Below are 16,350 nucleotides of genomic sequence, written 5' to 3'. Positions count from 1 at the left end.
GAATGCCACTGGAGCACCAACTCAATCTTAAACTCCAAGTCCACATCCACATTGAGATCCTACTCCCTTTACAGGGCACTACATTTGACCACGGCCGGCGGGCGGTAGGAATGCTCTGCGTAGGGAAAAGGGTGCCATTTGCTGTACAGCCCAAAACTCCATGTTGAATCCTGTTTTATAATGAGCTCCCATGGGAACGGCCTGGCGGCCCGGCTGCGTGCATGCGGCATAGTTTCCTACCTGTCTTATGCAGCTCTCCCGGCCAGCCTGTACAGCACACTACCCCTGCAGACTCCGGTTACCACAGGGCTTGTGTCAACCCCCTAACACACACAATATGTATGTGCTTTCAAAGCCCTTTCTCTGGCTCTCCATTGCCTCACCTGGTGGATTGAGTGCTTGGTCTAGTACAGCAGAATATTTTGTGTGCATTCCCAAATGGCACCCTATTTCCCTTTCGGTGCACTACTTTTGATCAGAACCCATAGGGAACGTATAACGAGTAGCGTGCCATTTGAGGCACCGCCTTATCCAGTGACAGCTCAGTCCAGTTGTTATTCAGACAGACATTGCGCGCTGCTCGCCCACCCAGGTAGCTCTTGAAAGGCATGCTGTGGTAACTTCATCTTGTTTTCACTCTAACTCACTTAGGTTTTCCTGAATGTGGACAGGGGTACAAAAAGGGGGTTCCCTGGTTTTCCAGAACTTCTGGTCGGCGGATTCTCAGATTTCCTGCTTTTTCTGTCTTGACTCTGGAATTCTTTCAACTAGGAAAACATGGGAATTTTGGGAAAGTTACCAGAAATGTGCTAACCTTACTACTCCATTTGAATTATTGATTTGAAGGTGGTATTTTCACAAATGATTCAACTGTTTCTTCTCCTGGGAAAACCTCTTGAAGTCACTGAAAATATAGAAAATCAATACTTCCCACCGCAGTCTTACTGCACATCTCTCCCCTGTGCTCCTCTGGTCAGGTTTGGGCATGAGATCCACCACGACATCCGTTTGAATTCAAATCACTAGGCTTTAGTTCAACCCACTGCTGCAGAAAAGATTTGGCTCAGATGCTGACCTAACTGCTGCCCCAAAATATGTTACCTGCTGGAAAATGTACAGACACTAAACTGAATTTATTGAACTTTATCTAGAAATTATAACAAGAATACGTCATCCAAAGGGCATGCATTGCATTGACTAGGTTCTGCCCGTGTTCCCTGGGTTTGTTTGGCTCTGACATTTCAAGGGACTTGAATAGTCTTCCCCACAACACCTTCAGCTTGATGACCTTTTTATCCTGACTGCTTTTGCTCACAAGCACAATAAAGGCCATGACAACATGTTCCACTACTTGTATGATTTCTGATTCCTGTAAACCAATGAGCCACTCTAGACATGATATGGCAGCTACTACACCATGAATAGCACATTATCTGAGCTAAACATGCTTGACGAAGGATGTTTAACAGTTTATCATGCTGATTTCCTCGCCCCTTGAGTCCCTCCCTTTTGTGTGTTTTTGAGTTTCATGTGGTCTACAGGAGAGGAAATCAACCAAAGGAGTAAAACAGGCATGTGGCCATTGCACGTCCATCGGCTGGTGTGCTGCTACCGCTGCCTAGCAGTTGTCTTTTTATTGGGTATGATTTCAGCGTACGGGCGTTCAGCCAGTGCAAATCACACCGCAATTCTCAGAAGAGCTGTAAGAATTTAAAACAGCTCATCTTTCAGTTCATCTTACAGGGACACTGCGTGTCATTCTGTTGCTATTCTACAATGAGTTCTCCATTTGGCAAAGTTCTGTGTACAACAGGTTCAACCCTTGTAGCTAAAATGTAGATCAGCTTTGCTAATCTTCCTTCCGTTGCCAGGCATTTTTCTCATGCTCCACTAATGTCAATAGAGTGGACACTTTTCCTGTTACTCAACAACAGTGAAATGATTTCCTTTGCTTTTGTGTTAAAACAAAGCGAGATGCAACATTGCGCTATTGGACGGCACCCTCTGCTTGCAATGAAGCATCACTCAGTTTGAGCTAGCACAATGCCATGGTTTCCATGCCTCACTTCTTTCTGTTAGTCCATTTTGTTTGTTTGTTTGTTTGTTTGTTTCTTGGATATACAAAGACAGATGGGATTTGTGCATGCATAGACCTAATCGTTTGGGCATGCCTAGAACAGGGCAGTTGTGTAGATTTAAGCCTGGCAAGCGGTCTTGGACTCACTGGCTCTGGCTTCATGTTGAATTGTCCCTTACGGAAAACATTTGGGATGCATATTAAGATAAGTGCAACACAACAATGTATTTACCATGCCTTCAGGAAGTATTCAGAAGTAGTCTTGTGTTATAGATTTACCTTATAATTCATTGAAATTTACGGAAATACACTGCTCAAAAAATATTAAGGGAACACAATCATTACAGTATAACACCAAGTCAAATAAACTTCAGGTATATCCATCTGTCCAGTTAGGAAGCATAAGCGACTGTGAATAAATGTCACCTGGGGCAAATGATAGTGACAACAGGTGCACTGGAGAGGCAAAAGCAAGATCCACAAAAAGGAAATGGTTTTGCAGGTGGAGGCCACAGATAATTGCTCTCTCTTTATTCTTCCTGACTGATTCTTCTCTAGTTTTGTGTTTTGCCAGTGTCCTTGTCACAACTAGTAGCATGAGGTGGTACCTACAGCCCTTTCAGGTTGCAAAGGTAGTCCAGCTCCTCCAGGATGGCACATTCATAAATGCCATTGTAAGAAGGTTTGCTGTGTCTCCCAGTACAGTTTCAAGAACATGGAGGCGATACTAAGAGAAGGGCCGTTACACGAGGAGAGCTGGTGCAGGCATGACCTCCAACAGGCTACAAGTGTGCATGTTTCTGACCAAACTGTCAGAAACAGACTTCATGAGGGTGGCATGAGGGCCCAACGTCCTCTAGTGGGCCTGTGCTCACAGCCCAGCACCGTGCAGCTTGATTGGCATTCGCCAGAGAACACTAGAATTGACAGGTCTGCCATTGATGCCCTGTTCCCTTCACAGATGAGCAGGTTCACACTGAACACATGTGACAGACGTAAAAGAGTCTGGAGACGCCATGGTGGACGTTATGCTGCCTGCAACATCATCTGGGATGACCAGTTTAGCGGTGGGTCAGGGATGGTCTGGGGACGTCCTTAGAGGGTGGCACAGACATCCACGTGCTGGCCAACGGTACCCTGACTGTTGTTATGTCCTGGAATGAAATCCTCAGCCCCATCGTCAGACCTTACACTTGTGCAGTGGTTCCTGTGATCCTCCTGGTGCTGGACAATGCCCGGCCTCATGTGGCCAGAATGTGTTGGCAGTTCCTGGATGACAAAGGCATTGATGCCATTGACTGGCCCTCACATTCCCCAGGCCTGAATCCAGTCGAGAACCTCTTGGACGTTATGTATCGGTGCATCCGACGCCGCCAAGCAGCACCACAGATTGTCCAGGAGCTCACTGATGCCCTGATCCAGGTCTGGGAGGAGATCCCCCAGGACACCATCCGCCGTCTCATCAGGAGCATGCCCAGACGTTGTCGGGAGTGCCTGCAGGCACATGGGGCCATACACACTACTGAGTCACATTATGAGTCGACATGATGAAATTCACACCTGTGATAAAAATTGTGTACTTTTGGTTTCTATTCACCGTTGATACGTCATTTTGTTCTCAATAAATTACACAACGTACACTAAAGATTTCAATCTTTAATATATTTTATTCAAGTCCCAATGTGTGATATACACTGTTAAAATGGCAGGTTTTTGTGATGTAAAAGAATGAGACAAAGATAAATCATGTCAGAACTTTTTCCACCTTTAATGTGACCTACAGTAGGGAGAACAAGTATTTGATACACTGCCAATTTTGCAGGTTTTCCTACTTACAAAGCATGTAGAAGTCTGTCATTTTTATCATAGGTACTCTTCAACGGAATCTAAAACAAAAATCCAGAAAATCACATTGTATGATTTTTAAATAATTAATTTGCATTTTATTGCATGACATAAGTATTTGATTCCGTCACTCACAGCTTTGTTAGTTTTTCTTGAAGAAGCCCTCCTGTTCTCCACTCATTACCTGTATAAACGACACCTGTCCACACACTCAATCAAACAGACTCCAACCTCTCCACAATGGCCAAGTACAATAGGCAAGCAGCTTGGTGAGAAGGCAAAAACTGTTGGCGCAATTATTAGAAAATGGAAGAAGTTCAAGATGACGGTCAATCTCTCTTGGTCTGGGGCTCCATGCAAGATCTCACCTCGTGGGACATCAACGATCATGAGGAAGGTGAGGGATCAGCCCAGAACTACACAGCAGGACCTGGTCAATGACCTGAAGAGAGCTGGGACCACAGTCTCAAAGAAAATCATTAGTAACACACTACTCCGTCATGGATTAAAATCCTGCAGCGCACGCAAGTTACCCCTGCTCAAGCCTGCGCAGGAGGAATGGGAGAAGTTCATGTGGTCTGATGAGACAAAAATAAAGCTTTTTGGTCTAAACTCCACTCGCCGTGTTTGGAGGAAGAAGAAGGATGAGTACAACCCCAAGAACACCATCCCAACCGTGAAGCATGGAGGTGGAAACATCATTCTTTGGGGATGCTTTTCTGCAAAGGGGACCGGACAACTGCACCGTATTGAGGGGAGGATGGATGGGGCCATGTATCGCAAGATCTTGGCCAACAACCTCCTTCCCTTAGTAAGAGCATTGAAGATGGGTCGTGGCTGGGTCTTCCACAGCCAGGGCAACTAAGGACTGGCTCCATAAGAAGCATCTCAAGGTCCTGGAGTGGCCTAGCCAGTCTCCAGACCTGAACCCAATAGAAAATCTTTGGAGGGAGCTGAAAGTCCGTATTGCCCAGCGACAGTCCCGGAACCTGAAGGATTTTGACCGACATAGCACTTGGCATTCAGGCTTAAACACTCACCTAAAGGATTATTAGGAACACCTGTTCAATTTTTCATAATTGCAATTATCTAATCAACCAATCACATGGCAGTTGCTTCAATGCATTTAGGGGTGTGGTCCTGGTCAAGACAATCTCCTGAACTCCAAACTGAATGTCAGAATGGGAAAGAAAAGTGATTTAAGCAATTTTGATCATGGCATGGTTGTTGGTGCCAGACGGGCCGGTCTGAGTATTTCACAATCTGCTCAGTTACTGGGATTTTCACGAACAACCATTTCTAGGGTTTACAAAGAATGTTGTGAAAAGGGAAAATCATCCAGTATGCGGGAGTCCTGTGGGCGAAAATGCTTTGTTGATGCTAGAGGTCAGAGGAGAATGATTCAAGCTGATAGAAGAGCAACTTTGACTGAAATAACCACTTGTTACAACCGAGGTATGCAGCAAAGCATTTGTGAAGCCACAACACGCACAACCTTGAGGCGGATGGGCTACAACAGCAGAAGACCCCACCGGGTACCACTCATCTCCACTACAAATAGGAGATGGTTGTCCTTTTAGAACGTTCTCCCATCTCTGCAGAGAAACTCTGACTTTAGAGTGGCCATAGGGTTCATGGTTACCTCCCTGATGAGGCACTTATTGACCGGAAAACCTAGTTTAGCCAGGGGGCCAGCTCTAGAAAGAGGCTTGTTGGTTGCAAATGTCATTTCACAATGATGCAGATTACCATGATCGTGGGAACTTTCCATTCTATAGCATCTCAGAGCTCAGCAAAGTGTTCTTTGGACTTAGACATGGCTTGGTTATTGATCTGACGTAGGCTTTGAAATGTGAGATTGTGTATAGAAGTGGGTGTTTGTAAATCATGTCCAATCAATTTGGAGATGATTTTCTCACACATGGACTCTAGTCAAGGGAAATTTGTCAAGGATGATCACAGGACACAGGATGCATCTGGGTTAAATTTTACGTCATGCAAAGGATCTGCATTTTTACAGTCATGTGAAATTCTAGACCCACTGGAAGTTGTCTTTTACTTTACATATTTGGACATGTGTATTCTTCACTTCAACAATATTGACAGATAAAGTTAACCTAATTTAACAAATTATACCTAAAGATTATACTTTGCAATCATTTATTTATCATAAATCAACCAAAATGCAGTTTTATAACGCAAAAGAAATTGCCCTATTTGCCTGAACTAACCTAGTGTATCCATTTCCTTTAACTATATATTAGTCTCTTAGATTGACTGGGGTAATTTCTTCCCACTCTTTACAATACTGCTTCAACTGTGTCATGTTCGAGGGCCCCCTACAGTATTTCAATAGTATTGAGATCTGGGCTTTGACTTGTCCATTCCATAACCCTCCATTTCCTCTTCTTGAGCTGTTCTGTTGTTGCTTTGATTGTGTGTTTTGGATCATTTTCCTTTTGCCTGTTCCATGTTTTGTTCAGCTTCAGCCTTTTGAGATCAATAATTCTCTCATGGCAGCAAAGCAGCCCCAAACCATAATGCCAATGCCTCAATGCTTAATGGTTGATATGAGGTTATTTTCTTCAACTGCATTATTTTGTTTTTGCCAAACATATTTCCGTTGTTTTGGTCTTTGTATTATACATAGTTTTGGTCAGTCATGTCTTGATATTGTTAATTGAGAGCAGAGTCTTCTTCCTTCGTGCTCTCCCATGTAGGCCAAATTTGTTCAGACTCTTTCTGACAGTTGACTCATGCACTTTGACTTTGATTATGACAAGAGGCCAGTAGATCTCTTGATGTTACCTTGGGGTTCATGGAGGCCTCTATGAGCATCTTTCGGTTAGCTCCTTGTCTAAATTAGGTGCGACAACCTATTCTGTGGTCTGGAATCTTCTACATTTCTAATAATAATAATAATGTATTGCATTTGTAAAACACTTTTCATTATAGAGGAATAATGTCAAAGTGTTTGAAAAAATGTATAGATAATTTGTCTCACAGTGGAATTATGCACCTCTAATCGCCTCGAAATGGCTTTGTAACCCCTCCCAGACTCATGGTCATCAATAATCTTCCTACAGAGGGCCTCAGATAGGTCTTTTGATCTTGGCAGAATGTGTTACCTCGCACTCACATGGTTAAGACCAAACCAGACCGAGTGTCTAATCTTTATGGAAGGCTGGACCATCTCAAGTTACTCTCTAATGATTTTCTAATCATTTGCACCTGTTTTGGTGCAACTGATTCTAATGTTAGCCATTTTATGTGGTTGGGGTAGGGGCGTACTAATGTGTATGGCGTAAGAAAAATGCATTTCATTTTATATAAATTGCATAAATGTTTAAAAGTCGTTGTTTTTTTTTTGCTGTGATTTATTAAATTGGGTTGTGTTTATCCATTAATGTGGTAGGGATTTTGCAATGATCAATATCAAATATCCATGTATGCAAATATGTTTCAAAAATATTATTTCCCAGGTGTGTACTCACACTTTTTCACATGAATATATGTACATGAGATACATATTGTTGTATAAATTGGCACACATTAATAAAAAAACAGTTTTTTGATTTGTCATTATGGGGTATTATATTTACATTGTTGGCAAATAAAATATCAACAACTCTAAGTTAATTCTATAACTACTAAATGTGGACAAGTGAAAGGGTCTGAATACTTACTAAAGGCCCTGTATATGCATTTTTAGATGTTTTTTATTTCACATTTATATTTGAGAATTGCAATTGTATGAAAATACATTCACTTAATTTTCTCTGCATCCTAGTATAGTGGCTGGCAGGTAGTTTTAGCTTTGTGCTGGCATTCTGTAAGCTCTGTATTAGCTCTAACCTTTTGCAAGTGTTGGACAGGTTTGGGCAACTTGGCTGTAGTGGCTTCAGTCATTAGTATTAGGTCTGCTGGTTTGCTACATCTAATGAAGTGGTCTCCTTTAATTTATGACACTGGAGCAACATTTAAAGCAGGATTAAATTGGTCCAAGTAATAAACCTGTCTCATTACCGGAGAGATTCTAAATCAAAACACCATCGGGGGAAGCATAAGAAGAAAAAAAGCAGGGGGTTGAAACGTTGTTTTGAGATAGGAAACACATAATAACATAAAAGTGTCCCCTCTCTTATGCAGCCTTATTTGGTCCAGTGTGAAAAGGCTTCTCAATACCATGTATAGAAATAAGTAACAAGCAGCATTGGTGTTTCTCTCAGACAGCCTTCACTCCCTGTAACTGTAATAACAACCCGACTTGAGCACTTCTGGCAAACGCCTGTGTTTTTGGGTATGTGCCGGCATGTTACAGTGCTGAGTGTGGTGTGCAAGGCACGCCGAATGCAGAGCAGATCCTGATAAGAGGCTGTAAGTTATATTGTAAAGGATAACTCTTTGGCTAGAGCACTGAGAAAGCCCTTCTCAAAGTAGATGTTGCGCACCGAAAGTTATTTTCAAAACTTGGCTGACCTGGATTTTGGTGAAAGTGTTTTTTTGGGGGGCTAACTTGGCTTTGGCCGGCATTCCCTACTCAGCTCCCTGACGTTTGTTGCTGTCACTCCGTCACCTTTGCTCTGGAATGGTTCTCACCTCTTCTTTGGTGGGAGAGGCACTTCCTGGACATTCCTGGGGGTTTGGAGTGTAACTTCTGTGGTTGAAAGAGTGGGAGAGGCCTGAAAAATAGGCTTCCTCCAGACCTCAATAGCTGGACTTCCCGTTTCTCTGGATCTCTCCCTTTCAAGGCTGGAGCCGTCTTTTACAGGGACCAACCCAAGTATCTCTCTTTCTTGCTCTCTCATTTCCTCTCTCCCTCGTATGATACCAGTCTCTTGCTGTCCATCTCCCCCTCCTTCAGTCCCACTCGTAAACTCAAGCACATGCATTAACAGCCCATAGTAGGGCTTTAAAACACGTTTCACAGTTGACAGATGTCAAACCCCTCCTAGAATGGACATTGCTGATTTGTATTTGCTGACTTTATTATTGCAGCGGTGTAGTCACTGCCTCGCAGTTGGGTGTGTCATTGCGAGACCGGGGTTCAAATCCTGCTTGCAAATCAGCCCCGGTTTACCGTGTTTGGCAGTGCAGTTAGCCAGCACCATGCTGGTTTGGGGGATAACTAATCGAATATGGCTGCCTTGTCTTGTCGAGCGTTAGCGATTTGTTTGTCGCAGCTTGGGCACACCTGTAAGCTCAATCGTGGCAGAAGACTCGATTATCCCTCTTAACAGTGCCATATTTAAAGTTGTTCTGTGTGTAAGGTGTGGTAAAACCATAGAAGTGCTCCCGATTACCGGCGGTGGAAGACCAACTTTCTTTATGCACCGTATCACTGTGTGAGGCAAGGCAGGAGGCAAGGAGCCCTGGTCTGTGATTTCTCAGCCCTCACATGCTCTTCATATTACCCCTCTGCAGGAGTTATTGATGAGTGTCTGCTCCAGTATTACAGAACAAAGAGCAGACCTTAGATCGAGGGTTCAGCCGCTATAGCTCCCATTCTGCTCTGCATGCTGTTAACCATCAGATATGTTACTCTGAGCCGGGCCAGCGTTGTGGAACGTTCCAGTGGACCTTAGCCGTGGGTTCTCCAGTAGGTGGCAGTAGAGAGGTGGTTGGAGACGGAGAGATTATCTACAGTTGGACCCAGCGATCCAGCAGGCCGTGAAGTTGTAGAATGTACAGGAATAAAATATCTCACATGCCTTTCTAACATGTAGACTAAGAAATCAGGTCAGTGCTTCTCCATGATTTTCCGTGTTTGTTTACCAAGTTGAGTGGGACATTACCCGGAATGAGATGGGAAGTATGCCACAATGTAATGGTTATAATCACGACATCAACAACAACAAAAGTCTCGGCTGCAATAATAAGCAAGTCACTTTTTCGGTGGTTTCCCCATTGTTTTTTATGCATCTCTTTCATGGGTAATTGATTTGCAATTACGCTGAGATGTTTTTCAATTGCAGGGTGTTCTCCGAAGTTATCAGGTGATTGCTGATTTGAAGTTTCCTGAAGTCATTTCCAACCAGACTCTTTAAGTGTAGCTGCCTCGCACTTAAATAATTGTACATGTGAAAACCTTTACATGCAACCTTTCGTGATTGGTTCAGCACTGATGGTTGCTATTATGAAAAACCGTCTTCAGAGAATATGTGGATACGTAAGAGTCCAGTCGCTACTCACGACCACGCTCAGGGCCGTTGTTAATAACTAGCATTCCTTAGATGTCCTTACAGGACAGGTACCTGGGCGGGGACACTAGATCTGTCTTGCACAGGTGTGCTGCGCAGATAGAAAATACTCTTAAAATAATATTGTGGATCAAACGTCCGTTGCCAACATCAACATGCAGCCGAAGAGGTGCCCGTTTGAAGTCAGGGTGTGGTCGTCTTCTCAGGCTTTAAAGGACGTGTCTTTGCTTTGCCCCTGAACACATTACACACCTTATTATGTTGGGTGGTTGCAACGTAGGGAACACGAATCCTCATTAGTTACACAAACATGCAACATTTGGGAGCTGACATATAACTGAAAGACAGAAGGGGGGGTCCACAATGTCAGATGGCTTGTTCATTCTCACTTTATAATCCACTTATCACAACATAACATCAGGAATTCATGATTTTATCACACTGGCTGGAACAGCTGTACAGCAGCCTATTGCCCTAGTCACGTTTCTGTCAGCACCAGTGTCCTAGCAGAGTGGGTGAGGTCGCGGCGGGGGAGGAGCGAGGTGGGGGGGGCGTCACCTCTGAGCAGGGAGGGTTAATCATGTTTTTATAAACACACTCTGATGTGGTCTGCTTTGACAGGCCCCCTGTCTGTGTGTCGGTCTGTTCATGCATTGTTGTTCCCACAAGACTCATCTGAAAGAAGAACCCCCCTAGACACACACGCACGCACACGCACGCACACACACACACACACACTCCTGTCATTCCAGTGCGGAGAGAGGAGTGTGTGGAATGTTCTGGCCTGACATGTTGTGAGTCATTAGGCCTGATTGATAAAAGATGAGTGGTCGTAGCACCAGTGGATGTACAGACAGACAGACGCGCCTCGTCCCAAATGGCGCCCTATTCACTACGCCCGGCCCATATGGCTCTAGTCAAAAGTGGCACGCTGTAGGGAATAGCATGCCATTTGGAACGTAGTCACAAACAGGCAGACAGTGCAGCTGCACCTGGGTTTCTTGGCCTGAAATGCAGGCTGCACATTCATCATTTTTCAGACCCCCACGCATGGGGGGGTTGGGGGGGGGGGGGTGCAGAGTGGAGAAGAGACAACAGTAGCTGCCTGGGTCTCCACTGCCGGCCCGTTCTAGTAGTTCCACTGAAACAGTCCAAGTGTTGACTACTCAGGATGGGGAACCGGCACTGGACGCTGAGGCGGACCCGGGGTCAAAAAGCATTGCTTTTCTTTCAAATACTTTGGGTACGGAGTGAAAGTTACATGGGGAGAATGAAATTTGTCGCAAAACATTGGGATTGACGTTTTTCGTAGTGTTTTTTTTTAACCATTGTCAAAAACATTAATCACAAGTATGTTTTTTGTCACTTGAACTTTAGGCATGGTGAAAACGGCGGAGACATCTGCAGACCCAAACCCCCACAGCCTTCGATTTATCATGTATTCTTGGTTTATTCCTCCGTTTCCTTAGTGTCTCCGTATACAATTACTGAGTGAGCAAGAGGTCCAGGTCCCAGTGGTCTAGTAGGGTGTGAAAGTTCTACTCCCCGAGTGGCAGTGACCACAGACAGAGTTAACTTAACTCTTCACTATTAGCCTATAAAAAGAGATTCCTGAAGAAGGAGCTTTTGTGTGCTTCGCGGGGCTCTTTCCGATCCACGGCTGTTTCTTATCCACCCTCCTCCTTTTATTTCTCCCTCCTCGACAGACAGAAGCTCAGGCTGTATTTTTTGTGCCTGCCCCCCCCGCCCCCCCCCCTCCAAAAAAGAGAGCTCCCTCAGCTCTCATTATGAGACTTATTTATGTATCCTGTTACAAATGGAAGTCGTGTCAGGGTCCAGTGAGCCAGGCTGCTCAAATATTTTCTCTTCAGCTGTGACGGCCGGACGAGCTGAAGGATGACTGGACAACTACTGGCCGACTGCCGCGTCCACTCCTTGTTGCTGAACGTAGTTTCATGTGTAAGGCTCGTTCAGGTCTGAACACTCAGGTAGCACGAAACTCTAGGAGGGAAACGTCGCTCCATGATACTGACCAAATCTCTCACTCCAGCGGCGCACATCCGTGTCATGCGCGCGCGCAGTTGTGCTGCCGTTCAACTTTTAACAACAGAACGCCTTTAATATGAGGTCCCATTTAATGATATTGGTGGAGTATTATCAGGTTAACAATCAAGTTGTTATGCGGTGACAGTCTGTCAGTCAGTAACTGGCCACTGGTTGGCCTCTACAAGCATGTCTGGAATGTGTGCCATTCTCGCTGTGTGTGTAGTGCTAATGTGCCCGGGCATCTGTCAGCAACTTGTCGTTTCCATAGTGAACTGTGTTAATTACAGTTAGGCTACCCCTAGCAACAATCTGTAGATACTGCCCCTATTCCTTAAAGAGGCAGTTTAAAGTTGCAGGCAAAAACTGAACCAAAGAAGGAATGGCCTCGAGTGTCTCTATGCTGTTATCTGGTATTTTTCTTACGTAGTTCAGGGATCTGTGACAGTAATAAAACAATTTCTGGGGATTGTTTATTTTTTGGAACAAAAAAGTTAAATGCAAATAAATTCTAATAGAAACAGTGGTGTGCCAATCATTTAATCTCTATATTTAATTGAAAATAGTAAAAAGACAACATATCAAATGTTGAAACAGAGAAATTATATTGTTTTTGGAAAAATATATGCCCCTTTTGAATTTGATGCCAGCAACACATTTCAGAAAATATAGTCCCAAATGCATGTGAGCTAACTTCCTATCAGATTCATTGATAAAGGTAACCCCAATCAAAAAAAACCAAAAACATTAATGCAATTAAAAAAAAAAAAATAAGATTTCATTATGAATTAAAAGTACAAGCCTACCTTTACCATCACTTAAAATGGCTGAAATTATAAATAGGTCCAATTGGTACAAAGGATTATTGAAGGAATCTAATTTCAGTGCAATTTGGGAGGGTCTGGGCTTCCATATATTAAACACTCGGTCTGGTTTGGTCTACAAATAGTAGAAATTCCAGATCACTGGCAATCTACAGACAGGTCGCCCCACCAAATTCAACCCAAATGCCCACCAAATTCAACCCAAATGCCCATCAAATTCAACCCAAATGCCCACCAAATTCAACCCAAATGCCCACCAAATTCAACCCAAATGCCCACCAAATTCAACCCAAATGCCCACCAAATTCAACCCAAATGCTGACTGAAAGATACTCATTGAAGTCTCCATGAACCCCAGGGTACCATCAAGGGATCTACTGCCCTCTCATGTCCTAATTAATGTTGAATAGCATAAGTAAACTGTCTAGAAAAGACTGCACAAACCTAGCCTACGTGGGAGGTCAGGAAGAAGGAAGCATCTACTCTCAAAAAAGAATATCAAGACACAACTGACATGTGCCAGACAACACCTGGTTAAAGACCAAAACTACAGAAATAATGTCCTCTGGACAAGTGAGTCAAAGATAAACGTAATCCTTCTTTTGAAGAAAAAAACACATATCAACCATAAAGCATGGAGATGGTGGCATTGTGTTTGGGGCCACTTTACTGCCTCCGTCTGGCCAACATGCCATCATTGAGTCAACAATGAATTCCATAATTCCATATTGTACCAGAGAATTCTTGAGGAGTTTGTGAGGCCGTCTGTCAAAAAGTTGAAACTGAACTGAACATGGAATTTGCAACAGGAAAATGGTCCAAAACACACAATCAAAGCTACAGCAGAATGGCTCAAAATTAAGGGTGGGTCATGGAATGACAGAGTCGAAGCCCAGATCTTAATCCTGTCGAAGTGCTGGGGGGGGAAGAAAGCTCTCCAACATGAAAACACTATTTCTGCACCACAAAATTGGCTTTCTGTTCATTTCAGATTAATACATTATTGCTGTAATCTTTCAGTGTAAGTATAGTATATATTTCCATATGTTGAAATATGTGAAAGAAAAAAATTATTCCAGGGAGTTTACTTACTTTTTGACTGTATCTGTGGTCATTTGCAGTAGACAAATTCCTTACTATATTTATGTTCCGACCCTGAACATTTATTCAGACAACAATCGGCTGTGACTGAATCTAGTGGCCAGCCTGTGAATTTCATTGTTTTGGGTTCATACAGTAGGAATTAAATGAAAGTAAATGCTACCCATTCAGCGCTGTTCATTGACTTTACATGGAAGCCGGATCACTCCGTTGGCATGGCGACCACTGCATTACTGCAATGTAGCTGGAGACGGTTCACAGGCAAATGGTTTTATAATTAGTACTGTCTACATGTTAGGGGTAGGAAAGATCCCTTGTCCACCACCCACAACTCGTGTTCTGTAGCATCCGTGTCTCCCTCCATCTCCGTCGCTATTTGTCGACCGTTGGAAGTGGGGATATTTCTTAACGTCTTGTCTGGTGTTCCGTGTCCCGCTGGTCGTATCCTCTTCTGAGGAGTTGGAAGTCTCCTGGTTCGCCATACCTCGTGTGTGACTCACAGAACTCCACTGAGAACACGGACACACCAGTGAGGAACACTGTGTTTCACATACACAGGCGCGGACAAACGCGGCTCAGGTTCATTTGCGGGACTGGTAGATAGGGGTCTGTCTGTTTGCCTGTCTGTCTCACTCGCTCTATTTTTCTCTTGTCTCTACAGCCCTGGGGCAGATCATGCTCTATGTGGATGGTATGAACGGACTCATAAGTCACAATGAAACTGTCCAGTGGCTTTACACACTCGTTGGATCCAAGGTACAGTACAAAGTCAATTACTTGCAAAGGAAATGTCATAGTACTTTGCTTCTGACCATCTCAAAGCCCAGAAATATATCAGGGTGTCAGACAGTTGTTCTGACCCCCCCACCGGACCCTCCAGTGACCAGTTCACTCTAGTTCCTCTTCGCCAACAATTTCTCTCTCATTCTTCATTTCGGTCTTTCTTTCTCTCTTTCTTTCTGTCTTTCTTTGTCTCACACACTCTTTGTCTCTTTCTTTCTCTCTCTTTCTCTGCCCCCCCCCCCACACACACACTCACCCACCCCACCCCTCTCTGTGGGGGAGTGTGTCTCTTTGCATTTCCTGCTGTAACCGATTCTTCTCGCCTCTGCTCCCTCCTCCTGGACATGTGCAACACACTGCCTGGTTTTGATCATTTCCCAGGCTGGCAGCCCCGTTATTAGATGCAGATTTTCACCTCCTGTCTCTCTCTTTTCCTCAGTACTTCTATCTGCTTTCTCTTTTCTGGCTTTACATGATCAAATGCTGTTGTATTATTTACCCCTGCAAATACATTCACGGTTCCCTTATTCTCTAAACATCATAGCAGGCCATTATCTCAGCTTTTCAAGGCAGGAAAAACTTTTATCTGGCACTATGGGATACAGTGTTTTCCATTTACATTAGCCATCAAAATGATATCAGTGACTAACACGCATGCCGCACAACCTCGTAGTCAGACAGGGATGTTAAAGTGCTTCTCCAGATGTATAACCTGCACAACGGGGTTGGTGCAGTCGCTGGTGCTGGAGCTCATGCCATTGGTTAAACCTCGTTCCGCGTTTGCTTTGTGTAGTTTCGTCTGGTGGTGAAGACAGCCTTGAAGCTGCTCCTGGTGTTCGTGGAGTACACTGAGCCTAACGCTGCCCTGCTCATCCAGGCTGTCAACACCGTGGACACCAAGAGGGGTAAGAAGCACCACACCACTTCAGGCTTCACTTCCAGTGAGTTCTCCCATACGGACTATTTGCATGTGCATAGCTGGGTGTTGACGCCTGTGTATCGGCTGTGTTGTGTGCATTGCGGTCTAGGCTGTAAGCTGTGGTCCAATACCATGGAGATTCTGGATGAGAAGGATGGTGTGGACACAGAACTACTAGTATATGCCATGACCCTAATCAACAAGGTTTATCCCTCTTTCTCAATCTTTCAGTCAGCCTCTCCATCTGTCTTTCACAATATCTTAAATTCCCTCTATATCTCTCTCTCTCTCTCTCTCTCTCTCTCGATATCGCTCTCGCTTCACATGTTAATGGTGAGGTGTGTGTTTGTGTGTGAAGACTCTAGCGGGCCTGCCAGACCAGGACTCGTTCTACGACGTGGTGGACTGCCTGGAGGATCAAGGCATGGAGACCATGTCCAAGAGACACCTCGGCAGGAAAGGTTCTGACCTGGATCTCATGGAGCAGTTCAACATCTACGAGGCACGTTGGTCACCACTGGGTCAGCCTGAACCGGACCAGAGTATCTGTAAGGCCTG

At 44.3% G+C, this 16,350-nt stretch overlaps 1 protein-coding gene across 1 annotated transcript in view; it reads left to right on the top strand.

Moving 5' to 3' along the window:
* The window catches only part of fhod3b (formin homology 2 domain containing 3b), a 139,789-nt gene that overhangs the window by 96,043 nt on the left and 27,396 nt on the right, over positions 1-16,350 (top strand). The window contains exons 6-9 of the mRNA XM_010884632.4: positions 14,752-14,846; positions 15,667-15,778; positions 15,902-15,996; positions 16,151-16,294. Of these exons, the coding sequence (XP_010882934.2) occupies positions 14,752-14,846; positions 15,667-15,778; positions 15,902-15,996; positions 16,151-16,294 (446 nt within the window). The remainder of the gene's footprint in view (positions 1-14,751; positions 14,847-15,666; positions 15,779-15,901; positions 15,997-16,150; positions 16,295-16,350) is intronic.

This window comes from Esox lucius, chromosome 20, assembly GCF_011004845.1.
Source record: "Esox lucius isolate fEsoLuc1 chromosome 20, fEsoLuc1.pri, whole genome shotgun sequence".
NCBI classification, from domain to species: domain Eukaryota; kingdom Metazoa; phylum Chordata; class Actinopteri; order Esociformes; family Esocidae; genus Esox; species Esox lucius.
The sequence above is the reverse complement of the archived record's forward strand: the minus strand, read 5'-3'. Positions and strand labels throughout refer to the sequence as shown.